The sequence below is a fragment of the Vitis riparia genome, chromosome 5 (assembly GCF_004353265.1).
Source record: "Vitis riparia cultivar Riparia Gloire de Montpellier isolate 1030 chromosome 5, EGFV_Vit.rip_1.0, whole genome shotgun sequence".
Lineage (NCBI taxonomy): Eukaryota > Viridiplantae > Streptophyta > Magnoliopsida > Vitales > Vitaceae > Vitis > Vitis riparia.
The window spans coordinates 12,393,081-12,412,839 of record NC_048435.1 but is presented as its reverse complement, the minus strand read 5'-3'; the positions used below and the strand labels follow the sequence as shown (position 1 = coordinate 12,412,839).

General features: G+C 33.0%; 1 protein-coding gene across 1 annotated transcript; it reads right to left on the bottom strand.

Annotated features, from left to right (window-relative positions):
- Nucleotides 1–1,940: 1,940 nt before the first annotated feature.
- On the bottom strand, nucleotides 1,941–15,922 carry LOC117915174 (protein ACCELERATED CELL DEATH 6-like). The gene is made up of 4 exons (XM_034830743.1): nucleotides 15,226–15,922; nucleotides 14,551–15,095; nucleotides 12,880–13,014; nucleotides 1,941–2,687 (listed from the first exon to the last, which is right to left on the bottom strand). Exons 1-4 carry the CDS (start codon nucleotides 15,920–15,922, stop codon nucleotides 2,064–2,066), a joined length of 2,001 nt encoding a protein of 666 aa, XP_034686634.1. The 3' UTR covers nucleotides 1,941–2,063.
- Nucleotides 15,923–19,759: the final 3,837 nt, after the last annotated feature.

Sequence of the window (19,759 nt, the reverse complement as noted above, 5' to 3'; positions counted from 1 at the left end):
TCTATTTTTTTTTTCTTCCGGTTTCATCTTATTTCTCTGTTTACAATACATTATAAGCATGAGGCCAACCAAAGATATTTTATCCTTTTTCTTTTCTAAAGACTTCTATTGGAGACACTTACCTAATTCCAGACAAAATAGAAATACATCTGCATCGAATTTTATGAAAAGCATGAGGCTAAAACAGAATTTGAAATATCATTTTTATTTTTTTAAGATTCATATGTCGAACTTTATAATAAGAATATATATTTTATTTTTAATTATAATTATGAATTTTTATATTATTAGAATATCATTCAAATTTTCAGTATTCATAGCCTAAAGTTATGTAAAAGAAGAAAAAAAAAATAGATTAAATAAATGTTAAAGAAGCTATATAAAAATATTATGTTATAAGTTAAATTTATATATAGCTAGAAACAACAAATACTAACTTTTTTCTTAATAGCTAGAGATGCTAATTTTTTTTTTCCTGATTGAGAATTACTAAATCTGCTGTAGGATATCTATGATTTGATTTTTTTTTATTAAAAAAAATCCTCTTAGTTTAATTTCTTATTAAAGTTGACTTAGAGAAAAAAATAAACAAAATCACCAAGCCAATTTTGCATAGGAGGATCCTCGAGAAAGAGATCTACGAATGACAAAATTTGTTAAGAGCATTTCTTCTTTAAAATTTGATATGGGATATTAAAAAAAAAAAAAGCATCTCACATTTATTCTTAAAAACAACTTGTTTTAAGAGAAAATTTTCAAAAACTACTTTGGGTAAAAAAATATATCAAACTTATTTTTAAAGTCAAAAACTATTTTCTCTTATAATAAAATTTTTCATTAATTGCATATTAAGTTGACATGTTTTCAATACACCAACATTTTAGTCAACTTTTTTCTACATGTGCATTTGTGAATTAACCTTCGTCCAAAGTATCAAAGTATCGCTGCATACCTTTTTATTTGCCTATTTATTTGAAACCTATTATTTATTTATAAAATTAATTTTTATTTATTTAAATTTATTAATCAATTTTAAAAGAAGAAAATAAAATATAAGAAAAACCCGAATGGTTAATTACTAGAAAAAAACTCAATACATTGAAAGGATCAAAGTTTGTGAGCCAAGAATGGATTTAACCATTATTTACCTAGCAAGAAGTTGTTAGGCACTCCATTAAGTCCAAAAAAGCCTTTTGAATCTTTGCTAAGTTAATTGAAACAATTTTGATACTTAATTAATTAATTGATAATAGAAAGTAAATAATAATAATAACAATAATATTAATAATAATAATAATATGATAAAATAAATAGTGGATTATAAAGAATATATATATATATATATATATATATATATAAGTGTATGAATGAAAGACAACCAGAAAATAACACTTCAAATTTTATAAAAAAAATAATTTATATAGTAAAGTTCTAATTCTTTAATATCAATTTTATTAGAATCAATCTATAAGATGAAATCTTAATTTCTTTAATATATATCAAGCTCGTGATAATCAATTTTCACTGCCAATCTTATATACTAATATCAATGGATAAAAATTCTGTTGATAAAAAAATGATTGTGTCAAATGCATAAAGAAAACAGTTTATAAAAAAAATAATTTTAAATCAGTGACAAAAGCAATTTATAAGAAATTGATGCCATTAATATAAACTTATCAAAAACGTTTCAAAACAAATTTGACTTCATTGATATCAATGAATAAAAAAAATAGTTTATAAAATTTTGATATTATTAATTTAAGTTATGAAAAACAGTTTGTAACAAATTTGATTTTATTTATGTGAATTAATAATAATAATAATAATAATAATAATAATAAGTTTTAAGAACTGATACTATTAATATTAACTTATAAAAATTCATTTGTAAAAACAATTTTAATTATTTTAATCTCAATGAGTCAATTGCATCCAAATTGACAATAATTATTAATCTTATTCATATATAATCACAGCTCAGACAAGTCAGTACTTCAATAGTCTACTTACATCTAAAATACTGTTCCAATTCCACTACAAAAAAGAGCTCATCCAAAGGTCTAAGAGCCCTCATCTACATGTGCAGACATTTGCTTGTTAAACTGACACGGACCTTGAAACGAACACGCAAAAAACAAAGAGAATATTTTTTCTCCGAGCCAAGAGGTTTTTCTTGTAAGTCCAAACATGTCCGAAATCGTACCTCTCCAATTTTGAGAATATTCCAATATAAAGGAGAGGAAAAAGCTAGAGCAAAGCATGCAAGTGACAAATGAAAGGGCAGATGAATGTGGTAAAACGACGTACATGCCGGATGCGAAAGCAATCACCATTGCTCCCATGCCAATCATGGTCAAAATAAAGGCCCAAACCAAGTGCTTTGCAAGGTACTCCTCCTGATGACGCATGGTCATAAAAAAGTGAAGAAATACAGCGTATAGTGAGGAGACCATGGCTATGGTATCCATCACAACAAATATTATGAAAGCTGCTTTCTTTGATAAAATTGTCTTGCCATCATCATCCTTGTAACCACCGGGCAAGGTGAAACCTGCAGAAAAAGTTATTGTTGTTATAAGCGCAGAAACTATCAAATGGTTTTTGCCTTGTTCTCGTAATGCAGAGGTGCGTTTCTCCTTGTCCTCTTTGCTTTCTTTCTCATCCATAAATTGCTTAATTATATCCTGAAATTGAATAAGAGGAAGAAGAAAGAGGTGACGAAACAAAGAGAAACAAAGAAAGATGAGAGGAAAAGATGTTGGTATTATATTTCTCAGTCATCTTTTACAATAACAGAGCAGACATTATATACAAGCAAAAGATACACATCCTAACCAACTGTACACATGGAGCTAAAAGACTATAAAGAAAATAATATCCTAACTAATTACATCTTTAGGCTTAACATCTCCCCTCAAGCTCATTCTAGTGAGAACAGTGAACTTAGAACATAGAGTGATGAAATGTTGGGTTGCAAGAGGCTTGGTCATGCAATCAGCAAGCTGATCGTCAGAAGGTGTGAACTGAAGAGAGAGAGAGAGATAGATAGAGAGAGAGAGAGAGAGAGAGAGAGAGAGCATTGAAGAACATATTCCCGGACAAAGTGGTAGTCGATTTCCACATGTTTGGTTTGGGCATGCAAAATAGGATTGGCAGCTAAGTATGTTGCACTGATATTGTCACAGAGAATGAGGAGAGGTCAAGTGGGAGTAATGGAAAGTTCATGAAGAAGAGATTTTGTCCAAGCAATTTCAGTAGCCCCATTTGCTACCCCACGGTACTCTGATTCGGTGTTGGACCGAGATACCACTTTTTGTTTGGAATATGACCAATAAACCAAATTGGAGCCAAGAAAGAGGCAGTAGCCACCAGTGCTATGCATGTCAGTGGGGCGGGAGACCTAGTCGGCATTTGTATAGCAAGTGATGTTGAAGTCCAAGGAAGGCTATAGGAAGAGACCAAAATGAGATGTGCCCTTTAAGTACCGGAGAATGCGTTTAATAGCCTACCAGTGAACATAAAGGGTGAAGGGAATTAAGCCAAATTCTCAACCTATGAGAAACAAAAAATAGAGAAAACACACGCCAAAGAAAAACAATCACACGCATAAGACAGTATTTATGTGGTTCAGTAATTTGCCTACGTCTACGGAGTTGCAGGGATTTCACTATTATCAGGGAAGAATACAGAGTACAGCCCTTCTCTCTTGCGGCTACAATATTTTCTCTCTCTATATAAAACACAGCAACTACACCACATTAAAAAACCCTAATCACAAAAGGTGGTTCCACAATGGGCTAAACGGGCCAAAAAAATTGCATGAATATTGCACATTAAAAAACCACGCAATATTATTCAGGTAGGGTCGAGTCGAGTCGCCAAAACCGGATCAAACGAAACTAGGCTCCACAAAGCCCAACAAATCTCCCACTTGGAGACAAGTTCAATCACCAATATCAAATCGCCATCCTCCAAGAAATAATCCCTCATCCCTGCAACTCATCCTCCTGTCCTTAAGCTAGAAGACCAATTGAAGCTGCACACAACTTCAACTTCTCAATAGTGACACCCTTAGTCAACATGTCTGTCGGGTTCTTAGATCCAAAAATCTTCTCAAGTATTACCAATTTATCTTCAACAAGGTAACGGATAAAGTGATATTTTTTTTGTATATGCTTCGACTTTGAGTGAAAAGCTAAATTTTTTGCAAGAAAAATTGCACTCTGACTGTCATTGTGTAAATGCCCATCTCCTGCTTCTTACCCAATTCATCTAAGAAGCCATGTAGCCAAATCATCTCCTTTCCAGCTTCAGTTGCTGCAACATACTCAGCTTCTATAGTAGACAAAGTAACAATCTTCTGTAGATTTGAAGCCCATGATATAGTTGTACCACCTAGAGTAAAAACAAACCTAGTTGTACTCTTTCTACTATCAATATCACCAGCAAAATCAACATCTACATAACCTTACAGTTTCAAACTTGTACCTGTGAAGCAAAGACATGTATCTAATGAACCCTTCAGGTATCTTGGAATCCACTTGACTGTCTCCCAATGCTGTTTTCCAGGCCTACTCATTCTTTGGCGTGCGTTTTCTCTATTTTTTGTTTCTCACAGGTTGGGAATTTGGCTTAATTCCCTTCAACTGGTATCAAAGCCTAGGGTTAGGTTTGAGTGAGAGCAATGGCAGAGGAAGCAGGAAAGGTGTCTGGAATAGAAAAGTTTGATGGCACATACTTTGCGTATTGGAGGATGCAGATTGAAGATTATCTCTATGGGATGAAATTGCATCTACCTTTTTTAGGGACAAAACCTGAGAGTATGAAGGTTGAGGAATGGGCGCTTCTTGACAGATAGATTCTAGGAGTTATTAGGTTAACTCTGTCTAGGTCTGTTGCACACAATGTTGTAAAGGAGAAGACCACAGTAGATCTGATGAAGGATTTGTCTGGTATGTATGAAAAGTCATCCGCAAACAATAAGGTGCATCTGATGAAGAAATTGTTTAATTTGAAGATGGCAGAGAATGCATCAGTAGAACAACATCTGAATGAATTTAATATAATCACAAATCAATTTTCGTTTGTAGAAATTGATTTTGATGATGAGATTCGTGCTCTGATCATCTTAGCTTCTTTGCCAAATAGTTGGGAGGTAATGAGGATGGTAGTAAGCAATTCTACGAGAAAGGAAAAGCTCAAGTACAATAAAAAAATGAGATTTAATTCTGGCTGAGAAGATTCGCCGAAGAGATGCTGACGAAACCTCAGGATCTGGTTCTGCCCTAAACCTTGAGACAAAAGGCAGGGGTAATGATAGAAATTCAAACTGGGGTAGATCAAAATCCAGAAATTCTAATCGAAATAGAAGCAAATCTAGATCAGGCCAACAAGTACAATGCTGGAACTGTGGGAAAATAGGTCACTTTAGAAGGCAATGCAAAAGTCCTAAGAAGAATAATGAAGATGATTATGTTAATGCTATAACAGAAGAGGTACAAGATACATTACTTCTTCCAGTAGACAATCCACTTGATGATTGGGTTTTGGATTCAGGAGCTTCGTTTCATACCACTCCACACCAAGAAATCATACAGAATTATGCTATAGGTGATTTTGGTAAAGTGTATTTGGCTGATGGTTCAGCTTTGGATGTTGTGGGTCTAGGAGACGTCCAGATATTGTTGCCTAATGGGTCTGTTTGGTTACTGGAGAAAGTTTGACATATTCTTGATCTAAGGAGAAATCTGATTTCTGTTGGACAACTTGATGATGAAGGACATGCAATGCTATTTGTTGGTACTTGGAAGGTTACAAAGGGAGTTAGGGTATTGGCTCGTGAAAAGAAGACTGGTACTCTATATATGACCTCATGTCCAAGAGACACAATTACAGTTGCTGATGTAAGTACTAATATAAGCCTATGGCACCGTAGACTTGGTCACATGAGTGAGAAAGGGATGAAGATGCTGTTGTTAGAAGGAAAACTACCAGAATTGAAGTCGATTGATTTTGACATGTGTGAAAGTTGCATTTTAGGAAAGCAAAAAAGGGTGAGCTTCTTGAAAACTGGCAGGACATCGAAGGCTAAAAAATTGGAACTCATACACACTGATTTGTGGGGGCCTTCTCCCGTTGCATCCCTTGGAGATTCAAGGTACTACATCACTTTTATTGATGACTCAATCAGAAAGGTATGGGTTTATTTTCTAAAAAATAAATCTAATGAATTTGAAACTTTTAAGAAGTGGAAGGCCATGGTTGAGACAGAAATAGGTTTTAAAATAAAATGTTTGAGGTCAGATAATAGAGGAGAGTACATAGATGGAGAGTTCAGTGAGTATTGTGTTGCACAGGGAATTAGGATGGAGAAGACTGGCAAGACATCGAAGGCTAAAAAATTGGAACTCATACACACTGATTTGTAGGGGCCTTCTCCCGTTGCATCCCTTGGAGATTCAAGGTACTACATCACTTTTATTGATGACTCAATCAGAAAGGTATGGGTTTATTTTCTAAAAAATAAATCTAATGTATTTGAAACTTTTAAGAAGTGGAAGGCCATGGTTGAGACAGAAATAGGTTTTAAAATAAAATGTTTGAGGTCAGATAATGGAGGAGAGTACATAGATGGAGGGTTCAGTGAGTATTGTGTTGCACAGGGAATTAGGATGGAGAAGACCATTCCTAAGACGCCATAGCAAAATGGTGTGACTGAGCCCATGAACAGAACTCTCAATGAGCGTGCTAGAAGTATGAGGTTGCATGTTGGACTACCAAAAACTTTTTGGGCTGATGCTGTTAGCACTGTAGCTTACCTGATAAACCGAGGACCATCAGTTCCCATGGAGTTCAGACTTCCTAAGGAGGTTTGGAGCAGTAAAGAGATAAAGTTTTCACATTTAAAAGTTTTTAATTGTGTTTCTTATGTTCATATTGATTCTGATGCTCGTATTAAACTTGATGCAAAGTTTAAAATATGTTTTTTCATTGGCTATGGTGATGAGAAATTTGACTATAGGTTTTGGGATGAATAAAATAGGAAAATCATCAGAAGTAGAAATGTGATATTTTATGAACAGGTTATGTACAAGGACAGGTCAATTGTAGTGTCAGATGTTACAGAGATAGATCAAAATAAATCTAAGTTTGTCAACGTAGATGAATTGACTGAAAGTACCGTCCAAAAAGGGGGTGAAGAAGATAAAGAGAATGTAAATTCATAGGTAGATCAGAGTACACCTATAACTGAAGTTCGCAGATCTTCCAAGAACATTAGACCTCCACAGCGTTATTCACCTATTTTAAATTATCTCCTGTTGACTGATGGTAGTAAGCCAGAGTGTTATGATGAAGCCTTGCAAGATGAGAATTCAAGCAAGTGGGAGTTAGCCATGAAGGATGAGATGGATTCCTTGTTGGGGAATCAGACATGGGAACTGACTGAATTGCCAGTAGGAAAGAAGGCTTTGCACAACAAGTGGGTATACAAAATAAAGAATGAGCATGATGGTAGCAAACGTTACAAGGCCAGATCATTTGTTAAAGGGTTCCAGTAGAAGGAGGGCATTGACTACACAGAGATATTTTCTCCAATTGTGAAGATGTCAACAATCAGACTTGTACTAGGAATGGTGGCTGCAGAAAACTTACATCTTGAGCAATTAGATATGAAGACAGCATTCCTTCATGGTGACTTGGAGGAAGACCTTTACATGATTCAGCCAGAAGGGTTCATTATTCAGGGACAAGAGAATCTAGTCTGCAAATTGAGAAAGAGATTGTATGGCCTTAAACAAGCTCCTAGGCAGTGGTACGAGAAGTTTGACAGTTTTATGCATAGAATTGGGTTCAAGAGATGTGAAGCTAATCACTGTTACTATGTTAAGTCTTTTGACAATTCTTACATCATATTACTATTGTATGTGGATGATATGCTTATTGCAGGGTTTGGCATTGAGAAGATTAGTAATCTGAAGAAACAATTGTCCAAAGAGTTTGCAATGAAGGATTTGGGAGCTACAAAGCAAATCCTTGGTATGAGAATCATTGAGACAAGGCTAATGGTACATTGAAGCTTTCACAGTCAGAGTATGTGAAGAAAGTTCTTAGCAGGTTCAACATGAATGAAGCTAAACCAGTGAGCACACCCTTGGGTAGTCATTTCAAACTAAGCAAAGAACAGTCACCGAAGATAGAAGAAGAAAGGGACCATATGAGCAAGGTTCCCTATGCCTTAGCTATTGGAAACTTGATGTATGCTATGGTGTCTACAAGGCCAGACATTGCACATGCAATGGGAGTTGTGAGCAGATTCATCACACGTACGAGACAGTATTTACGTGGTTCGGCAATTTGCCTACGTTCACGGAGTTGCAAGGATTTCACTATTATCAAGGAAGAAGATAGAGTAGAACCCTTCTCTCTTGCGGCTACAATATTTTCTCTCTCTAGATAAAACACAACAACCATACCACACTAAAAAACCCTAATCACAAAAGGTGGTTCCACAATAGGCTAAATGAGCCCAAAAATATTGCACGGATATTGCACATTAAAAAACCACGCAATATTATCCGGGTCGGGTCGGGTTGGATCGCCAAAATCGGATCAAACGAAACTAGGTTCCACAAAGTCCAACAGAGGGGTGGTGCATAAATTGACACACATTATTTACAGCAAAAGCTACATCTAGGCGTGTCATGGTACAATACTGAAGGGCACCAACAAAGCTTTGATAATCCGAACCATTTTCAAGAGCCACACCATCATGAAGAGAGAGATTTGTGTTGGAGGACATAGGAGTGGGAAATGGCTTTGCATCCAACATAGTAGCCCAGGTAAGAAGATTAATGATATACTTTGCTTGGCTGAGGTGAATACTAGTAGGGGTGCGATGAACCTCCAAGCCCAGAAAATAATGTAAAGGACCAAGATCCTTTAAAGAAAATTGATGATGCAACTGTTAGATAAGGTGAGTAACCTGAGTGTAGTGGCTCCCTTACAAGAACAAGAAGTAACCCATGAGAAGAATGACAAATAAATAAGAAAGAGTCATTCTTAGAAGTAACAAATCCTAAGTGTAGTAGAGAATTATTGAGCTTAGCATACCAAGCTCGAGGTGACTGTTTAAGGTCGTAGAAAGACTTATCCAACTTGCAGACATGAGTAGGATAGTGAGGATCAACAAATCTAGGCAGTTGTTCCATGAAAACGTCTTCAACCAAGTCGCCATGTAAAAAAGCATTATGAACATCCAGTTATCTAATACACCAATTTTGTGAAAAAGTAAGACTGAATACAATACAGATAGTAGGAGGCTTGACAATAAGCCTGAATGTTTTGAAGTAGTCAATACATTTGGTTTGATGATAACCTTTAGCTACTAAGCAGACCTTGTATCTCTCAATTTGGCCATCAGGCTAGAGCTTTAGCTTATAGACCCATTTACAACCGATTACCTTACCTGAGGAAGGTAAAGGAACAAGATACTAGGTCTTATTGTGCTGAAGGGCAACAAATTCCAATTCCATGGCCTACTTCCATGAAGGATCTTTAACATCTTGGTGGAAGAAAGTAGGCTCAATAAGAAGACCTGTGGAGACACGCAACAACAGTTTAGGCTTGTAGATATCAGCCTTAGACTTGGTCACTATAAGATGAATATTGGGAGTTCGAGAAGAAGCAAGTAAATTTGTATCCACACTAGGTATAGGAAGGTCCACTACAGAGGAAGGAAGAAGGGGAGAAGAAGGTGGAACAGATGGAGACATAGTGTGAAAAAGAGGGAAATGAGGTAGGGGCAACAGGAGGTGGACAAGTACTAGAGGTAGAAGGAGAAGAGGAAAAAAATGAGGTATAAATGGAGAAGTAGAAAGATATGGGAAAATGGGAGACAAGAGAATAGATAGAGGAACTGATAAAGAAGAGAAAGAAGAAATAGACTGAAAGGGAGAGGATCACAAATTCTTGAATGGAAAAGAATCCTCATTAAAAATCACATGGTGAAAATATACACCCTATCGGAATGAATGTCAAGACACAAATAACCTTTGTGGTGTGAGTTGTAACCAAGAAAAGCACACGCCAATGACCTATATTGGACTTTATGGGTATTATAAGGGCGTAGATATGGAAAACATGAGGAACCAAAAACCTTAAGATGAGTATAAGTTGGGAGTTTATGATAAAGTGTGAAGTAACGGGATTGATGGTGCAACACAAGGGTGGGGAGACGATTAATAAGGTAAGTGGCAGTTTGAAAGGCATAAGGCTAGTAAGATAGGGGCATACCCGAGTGAGCAAGAAGGGATGATCCCATTTCAACCACATGATGATTTTTTCACTCAACCCGCCCATTCTATTATGATATATATGGACAAGATAAATGATGGACAATGCCCATATTAGAAAACAATATGAAGAGAGATCGAAACTCACCTTCCCAATCAAATTGGACAACCTTAATCTTGGTATTAAATTGATTTTCAATGAGAGCTTGAAACTTGAGAAAAGTAGGATATGCTTCATCCTTTGTTTTGAGCAAATAAAACCAAGTAAAACAAGTATGATCATCAATAAAAAGTAAAAAATAACGAGCACCAGAAATAAAGAGAACAAGATAAGAACCCAATAGGTCTATATGAATCAACTCAAAAGTTTTTACTGCAATGGATGGAGACAGAGAAATATGGAGGCTCTTTGCTAATTGACAATACTTACAAAAATTAAGACGAATTTTTTGTGTTCGAGCAATATTACAAGAAGCCAAGATTTGATTAACAACATATAAAGTTGGATGGCCTAGTCTCTTGTGCCACAGATTTGGATCCTTGATGTTAGCTATGAAAACTCAAGAAGGAAAGGAAAGAGCAGAAGGATAACATCATGACTGAACTTTGTATAAGCCATTATCAAGTTGACCCTGAAGGAGAACCCTCTTCGAAACCTGATCCTTGACAAGAAAATGAGTGGCATAAAATCATAACACAATTTTGTAACACTAATAAGATTATTTGAAATTTTTGGAGTGTGATAGACCTGATGTAGAACAAGAGGAGAATAAGAGGATGGTTGTGTTGCAGTACCAAGATGTGATATATAGAGTTGCTTACCATTCCTTACTATCACTTGATCTGAACCACTGAATGGTGTCACAGTGTCAAGCATGTTGATGTTCAGAGTAAAGTGATGTGTAGCACCTAAGTCCATGTACCAATTTGTATCAGGAACAGTGTTATGTGTAACAATAGAATGAGCCATTGCAAGGTAAGAAAATTCTGGAGGATGAGAGAGTTGGGAATTTGTGGTGAGAACGGTATTGAAAGATTTAGGAGAAGGTTGGGGTTGATAATTCAAATTTGTGCGATGGAAGCAAATAAGAGCAATGTGTCCAAATTTACCACAAATTTGGCATTGAGGCTTTTGATTCTAGGTTGAAGAATGTGGTTTCCATTGAGGTAGAGGCTATCATGGTTGTGGTTTGCCTAAAATGATGGGTTGATATTGATTAGTGGTTGGCTTAAAAGTTGGAGGAGAGTATCTAGGTTGAATGTGAATGTGATTGAATGTAGGTTAAGAGGTTGATTTATAAGGTTTCTTGTTCAGATAAGTCATATGGACTTGGGAAAAATTGAGAGGAACAAAGTTTTTTTGTTCAAGACAGAAATCATAGCTAAGCAATAGGTTATGGATTTGCTCAATAGTTGGTTGGTCAAATCGATTTTGAATGGAGGTAACAAAAGGATTATACTTATGATCTAATCCACTAAACAAATAGATGAGATGGTCTTTCTCAGAAATTGGTTCTCCTATTGCTACAAGACTGTTGCAGATGGATTTGAGCTTTTGAATATATTCACCAGTTGAGAGTCCATCTTTCCTGAGCATTTGAAGCTTGGTGTGAAGCTCGATAATCCGTGCCATAGAAGAGGCAAAGTAAATTTGATTAAGGGCGTTCCGAATCTCCACTGCTATTGAATACCCAATGATCTGAGCAATTATATCTTTGGACAAGGATGCATACAACCAACTCATCAGAAGTCGATTGTATCTTTGCCAGACCGACTACTCTGGATTGATGATTTGTTGTTGCAGATTGAGGAATCGAAGAGTGCAAGGCCGAGATCCATCAATGAAATCATTGAGTCCATTAGCGATGATGATATTCAGAAGCTGATTCTTTCAAATGAGGTAGTTCCCATTATCTAGCTTTATTGTGAGAGGTTGATTCATAGACGGGAAAGAGAAAAAATGTGTGTTTACTGGTGGAGGAATAGGTGTAGAAAGGTTATTTGACTGAGATAATGGTTTTTACACATTCATAGTGCTAGCAGAAGGTGATTCAGAGGTCTCAATGAAAGAAGCCATGGAAGCTCTGATACCAAGATGAAAGAGGTGATGAAATAGAGAAAGATGAGAGGAAAAGATGTTGGTATTATATTTCTCAGTCATCTTCTATAATAACAGAGGCATTACATACAAGCAGAAGATACACATACTAAAAAAAACAATATGATGAGTACCAATTTACTTAAATTTCAACTCCAAAATAAATCCAATGAATTTATCTTTTAACTCGGATAAGTTTTGAAATAGATGTTTCGCAATTATATATCTTAATTTTGACAAAAAAGATAAACAAGAGTCTTACTAACAATAATAAATTATGGTGTCGGGATCTTATTCCCGGCATGAGTCAATTGGCTACGAATGAAAGGATGGTAAGTTTGGGTTCAAGGAATCCAAAAATATTTATAAGTAACAAAACATAGCATATTTCAAAGAAAATATATCTTTTCATTCAAATGAGCACATGCAGTTTGAGACTAGCATTTTCAAAAATACATATAACTAAAGTTATGTGGGAGCCCTTACCTTTTCCCCTGCCCACAAAATCGTGTTGTAGGGTGTCAAGGACTCTCTCCTTTTTCTCTCTCTCTCCCTCATCTTCTCCCAACGCTTAGATTCAGTTTCATGCATAGCACACTCTAACTGCTCTAGAATCTGATCCTGAAATTGGATGAGAGGAAGATTAAAATTTAATTCAATTGATGAATCCATTTTTTTCACATACAGTCGCTCACTGCTGGGTAAACAACTGAATGAAAATTTGATACAAGTGATAAATCCATCAAACTTAACCAACCTTTAATTAAATACATCAAATCAAGATTAGGTATTCCAAGAGATTTGGGGTTAATCGAGTCATTTGTTTGTTCTAGAACTTCTTAATAAAAATAATATGAAGAGTGCCAATTTATTTAAATTTGAACATCAACATAAATTATTCAATAAAAATCTAATCAATTTAGAAACAAGAAAAAAAACTTTAACTTTCCTTTCATTTTTGTTTTTATTTTTAAACTCTCATAAGTTTTGGAATAGATGTTCTGCAATTATCTCAACAAGAAAGATGAACAAGGGTCTTGTTAATAATAATAATATTAGTAGTAGTAGTCCTAGGTAAAAGATAAATTAGAAAAAGAATCATGCACCCTCATGGTCCTTTAATTTTACCATATTTTTTCATGTAGGTATAGGTAATAATTCCATGAGGGCAAGCAAAAAAAAAAAAAAAACAAAGGAAGACAAAATAAAATTTTATTAACTCTTTATCCTATTCACCTTCTACTGCTTTAAAATGTGATAAAAATAATTAAAATGTGGAAAAGCAAAAATATTTTCTTGATGCTATGTTTGTTCTTGAGAAATCTTAAGACTATTTTGGTCATCGAAAATTAAAAAAAAAAAGTGAAAACAAATGACAAGATTATGTTTATTTCTAAAAAAGTGTGTGGGAAAATGTCAAGATCGAAAAGAAAATATATAAAAAAAAATGAAATAAACATAACCTTAGTGTTTTTCATGAACAAAATATAGTTTGGAAAGAATCCATGAAAATATATAAAATAAAAAATGAAAAAAATAAAATATTTTCCTTAGAAAAAGTGAAAAAAGTTTGGAAAGAGCGCATTTCTTAAGAATTTAATTTTTTTTCTCAACTTTTTTATGAACAATAAAATAAAAGAAATCTTATAAATTGTTCTTATCTTTTTATTTTCTTCTCTTTTTCCTTTTCCTTTCCTCAAATTAATCTTAAACTACATTTGATTTTGGAAAGTAATGGAAAAAAAATTAAGAAAAAATGGTTTTTTTTTTTTCTCACATTTGGATACAAGTGAAAAAATGATAAGAAAAACATTATAAAATAAAGATATTAACAATTTTTCTGAAACAAAAACAAATTATGCTATGTACATTCCTCTTAAATTTAAATTTTTTGTGCTTAATTTTTCAGTGAACAATGAAAAGAAAGAAACATTTTATAATTGTTTTTCCCCTATCTCCTTTTCCTTTTCTCTATTTTCTCTATTTTCATCCAACATGAGTAGATTGGATATGGATGAAAGGATGGTAAGTTTAGGTTGAAAAACCAAATATATTAAAAATAACAAAACATAACATAGCTCAAGGAAATAAGAAACATGGTAAAGAAAACTAGCATTTGCTAGTAAACATATAATTGAAGTTAAGTGGGAGTCTTACCTTTTTCCCGGAAATATCCTCTTTGGCCTTCAAAATTATGTCGTAAGCTGTCAAGTCTTCATTGTTGTACTCCTTCTTATCCACTTTGTGCATGAATATGAAAAAAAAATCTGAAATTTGGTTAAGAGAGAGCTGGTGGATGGGTGTGTTTCCTTGAACATTTTTCTCATTTATAAGTCCTCTCACACTTAACCAACGATTGTCAAAGTAATTACTAGGGTTAAAATCATCGTCTCCCTTTTTCATCAAGGCAAAGTGAAAAACATTATTGCCCTCATCATCGACCTGCTCCCGACAACCAGGAGAGTGAGATAGGATCTTCTCTACTATTTTTGTATGATGATGGAAAGATGCAATATGAAGGGCAGTCTTGTTCCCATCTTTGCTCCTAAGGTAGGCTACACTCTTTTCTGAATTTTTTAGCAATAGCTCTACTATTTCTAGATCGCAACCTCTGTCTGCAGCATAGTGAAGTGGAGACCACCCATTCTCATCTACTTCTTTGGTGAGGTTTGGCTTCCATTCCAATATCATCATTGTCATTTCTGATTAATAGATAAAGGAAAAAAGTTGAAGAAAATTAAGCAAATAAACAAAATAAATAAAGGCATGAATGTTCCCTTTTAATCTACATATATGAAAATAACATAATAATTAGTATTGTGGGTATACTACCTACGGCATTGCATATTACAGCAGCGTGCAAGACCGTTCTACCCATTAAGCCATTGTAAGAGGGTGAAGTTCTACTTTGGTCTATGATTAGTTTCACCAAGCCTGTAAATCCTCTCTCCGCAGCCATGTAAAGAGGAGTCGTACCTGAATCATTAGCACGATAGGTAAACCGGGGTTCCTCCTCAATCAATAACTTCACCACATCAGAATGGTTAAATCGCACTGCCTCATGCAAGGCTGTGTTTTTCCCCTTATTTGTCATCGTGAGCAACATCTCCCTATCTACTCCAACCCCAGTTTCAATATGAAGTTTTCTTGCGGCCTCTAAAAGAACATTCACGACCTCCCAGTGCCCTTCCCTTGCTGCAAGGTGAAGCGGAGTGTCCCCTTTCAGATTAGGGACTTGCAGTAGAGATGAACATAAAGTAAGCCGAAGCATCAAGTACACACAATATGCTTGACCGAATTCGCTTGCGATATGGAGTATCGTGTTATGCTTTGGACTCAATTGGACTTGAAATTCAGAAATTTTCTCGAAGAGGAATGCCATGTCCCCCATTGCTGCCGCCTTGTACACGTCCGCATCCATGTCTCTACCAGTACTGTCATCTCCATTTGCGGCCTGGTTGGAGATCTGGGTTGGGCTATCATCCGAGTTATGATTCTGTAATTCTTCACCGTGGTTGGAAGCAGCCATTAAGTGTTTAATAGGCACTGAAGTGAAGTGATCTATTTATCTCATCATGCTGTGAAGCGCCTCATCTGTATAGGTTGGAAGGTGGCCCCCTTTGGTGCATACGTGCTTTCGCTTGTCTCTTGCCAGCCCATGTACCAAAACCGGAGGATGCATCTGGCTGCCAGCCCATGTATAGATTTACTTATATTTTAAAAAAATTTTAAAATTAAGATATTAAATTTTTTTTAAACTACTACCTTTATAATGCTAAGCCTCTAGGAGTTCTTCTATATGATATAAAAGTTACTCATATTTTATTTATTTATTTTACAAACAAAAAATAAGAAGATATCTCAAACGAATATCCAGTATTTTTTTGTTAATAATATTTGTTGTTAAATTATTTAAAATTTGTTTAAAAAAAAATATTCCATTTTGTTATTAAATATATAAAAGCATTTTGTATATATCAAATATTAATCATTCTCTCCCACAAAGCAGTTTGAGTTATTCTTGCTTGACTTAAATTTCGGAGGAACATGCCTAGGCCACCAGTCCGGACATCTTTTTGTGCAGGAAATGAGTCCATCCAGTTACATTATTGTTAGACGGATTCTTCGAAATGCACAAAAAAAGGAATAAGGTTGTCTGACTTCAATCAAGCTAGACAAACCTGACTCCAATTGGTTTACCATCAACAATGGGTACTATTAATGTATAAACAAATGTGAATTATTATCAAAGCTATCCAAGGAATATACATTATCATACATTGTGGCTCCATGTGCCCACATCCATTGATACTTTACATTTTCCAGTCCGGACATCTTTTTGTGCAGGAAATGAGTCCATCTAGTTACATTATTGTTAGACGGATTCTTCGAAATGCACAAAAAAAGGAATAAGGTTGTCTGACTTCAATCAAGCTAGACAAACCTGACTCCAATTGGTTTACCATCAACAATGGGTACTATTAATGTATAAACAAATGTGAATTATTATCAAAGCTATCCAAGGAATATACATTATCATACATTGTGGCTCCATGTGCCCACATCCATTGATACTTTACATAAAATGTATAGTATGCTTGTGTGGTTTATCCTTTTTTTTTTTTTTTTTTTTTTTTGGGAATGGGTGTTTGGTTGACTTGAAAAGGTGAATATTTTATGGGATATTTATGAGAAAGAACCAATGTCGGTACTTAGATTTTACAGATATATCGGTGGATATTTTGATAAAAATATCAATAAAACCAAAATTATTCAAAATTCACGAGAATTCTTAAAAAAACTTCAAAAATGATAAAATAAGTAAGAATATATATATATAATAAAGTTATTTTGTAAGTGTAATTGATATAAGTATGATTAAAGATAATATTTATCAATTTTTTATAAAAAAAATTAACTTAAATTCCTTTAATATATTTATATCCATTTATTTTAAAAATTAAAAAAATACTTTTATTAAAACATGTTTTATTACATTTTAAATAAAAATTAAATTAATTTATATAAAATATTTTATTTAAGATTTGATTTCTAAAAATTTATTACAAATATATGGTGACAATTTTTCTATTAACATTAATTTATTTAAATTATAAATAATTTATCTTATCAAATTAATTTCAATTTATAAAATATTAGGACTTCATTAATTTTTTTTTTTATTATAGCAATTTTTGAGTAAAATTATATTTTTGATATTTTAAAATAAAAACATTTAAAATTAAAGAGATAAATAAAAAAATTAAGAATGAAGTGATTGTAATTTTTTTAAATAGCATTAATGAGATAAATATAAAAAGTAGTTAAAAATAAAAAGATAATATAAAATAAATAATAATATATATTTAAAATAATAAATAAATAAATAATGAATAATTTAAAAAAATATATATTTTTTTTAAAAAAAAAACTTAAAGAAAAATCTGCGATTTTTCTAGAAATATCCGATTTTTCTCAAAAAATTGCCGTATATTTGATATATCATCGATATATCTCTGATTTTTTGACAAGCTTCCTCCGCTATTCATATTTTACCAAAATTCCTACGGATCGATAATCGATGCCCAATATCGTGGGCACCACCGATATTCCATATATCGGCGATATTTCGCCGAAAAAATCCGAAATTTTAAACAAACACATATGAAAGACACATAGAAAAGAAAAAAAAAATTAAGAAAAATAATTTGATGATATTTGGTTTTTAATAGAAAAATAAAATCAAAATAATTAAAATAAATTAAATTAATTAATACTTTAAATTGTTTAATTTTTATATAAATAAAGAAAATAAATGAAATGAGTTTTGAAAGCAATTGAAAACAATTTATTAATTTAAACTTTATTTTTTTATTTTCTTTAGTCTTTTTTATTTTATTTTATTTCTCCCTTTTTTCCCATGTATTTTTTTTAAAAGTTTCCAAAAATAAAACTCAACCTTATAAAACTAACACAAAATTACAAAAAATGGTAAAAAAAAGAAAAGAAAAAAAAAGGCAAATTGAACAACTTCACATATATCAAAATTCAAGCTAATGTGGATTTCCTTTAGGCATGAGGAGAAAAGTGAAGAATAATGTGACGAAAATAAAAAAACTGAAGAATTGTAAAAGGAAAAAAAATTAAAAAAAAGTTTGAAATTAATAAATTATTTTTATATATCATTTTAAGCTTATTTAATTTATTTTTCTTTTTTATATAAAATAAAATAATTTAAAATTTTATAAATTTCTAAATAATTTTAATTACATTTTTTATAATAAAGTCAAATATAATAAAATTACTTTCTTCCACATTATTTTTTCTTTATTTAACCTTTTCAAACCACCAAATATGGCCTTTAATTTCTATTTTTTTCTTTTATATTAATAGAATGTCATTGAAAAGTCCTTGATATATTTTGCCAGCTCATGTACGACAACTGTGAAAAGGACGGACATCACCATTGAGTTAAATATGATAGAATACTTGTGTGGTGGAGAGCAGGCGCTCACTTTTTCTTTTTCTTTTTCTTTTCCCTTGAGTGGTCGGGAGAAAGTTGGTGAGTGATAATTGCTGTAAAGAAAGAGAACGAAGAGGCAGGGAAATATTTCCAGAAAAGCTTAGCTGTATCTTTCAAACATTCAAACTGTTTCCTACTTATCCTACGCACACAGCACCTTTTGTGGACTTTCTTGCAATACACAGCACTTTTTGTGGACTTTCTTGCAATGTTATTCACGTGATTGTCCTACGCACACAACACCCTTTTTTGGACTTTCGCACCTTTTTTGGACTTTCTTGCAATGTTATTCACGTGATTGTCCAAATTTTAAGAATCCAAATTTTTAGGTTGAATACCTATCCCATATCATGCTATTTTTCTTTATAAATTTAAGAATTTAGACTCAATTGAATTCATTTTTCAAATAATAAGAATATATTTCATTTCTAAAAAAATATTAAAGAAATGATAAAATAATATTAAAGAATGCGATTTTTTTTATTTAAGTACCAAATAAAAAGGTGAGGAAATAAAAAATAAAATAAAAAAGGTGATATATTTTTTTATTTAGTTAAAATTTTTATTTTTCTTTTACCTTTCAAGGTTTGGAAAAGTGTAAGGTGCCAAATTTATCCCTATTGAAGTTCAAATATAGTTGTTAAAAGTTTATGATAAAATTTTTAAATTAAGGTATTAAAATATTTTTTTAATACCTTAATTTTTTAAATATAATTTTTAAAAACTATTAGTTTTTTAATGCAAGATTTTAAAAGTTCTTATATAAAAACTACTACCATTTTCTGTTTTTGAAAATAGAAAATATAAAATATATGAACTGAAAATTTAGTACATAAATTTTTT

What these genes read in the sequence shown, in the direction of transcription:
- LOC117915174 (XM_034830743.1), bottom strand. Translation starts at nt 15,922, where the DNA reads ATGGCTGCTTCCAACCACGGTGAAGAATTACAGAATCATAACTCGGAT. An exon ending in TGTAATATGCAATGCCGTAG is followed by an intron (nt 15,096 to 15,225) that starts GTAGTATACCCA and finishes TCTATTAATCAG; the next exon opens with AAATGACAATGATGATATTG. An exon ending in AGGATATTTCCGGGAAAAAG is followed by an intron (nt 13,015 to 14,550) that starts GTAAGACTCCCA and finishes ATCCAATTTCAG; the next exon opens with GATCAGATTCTAGAGCAGTT.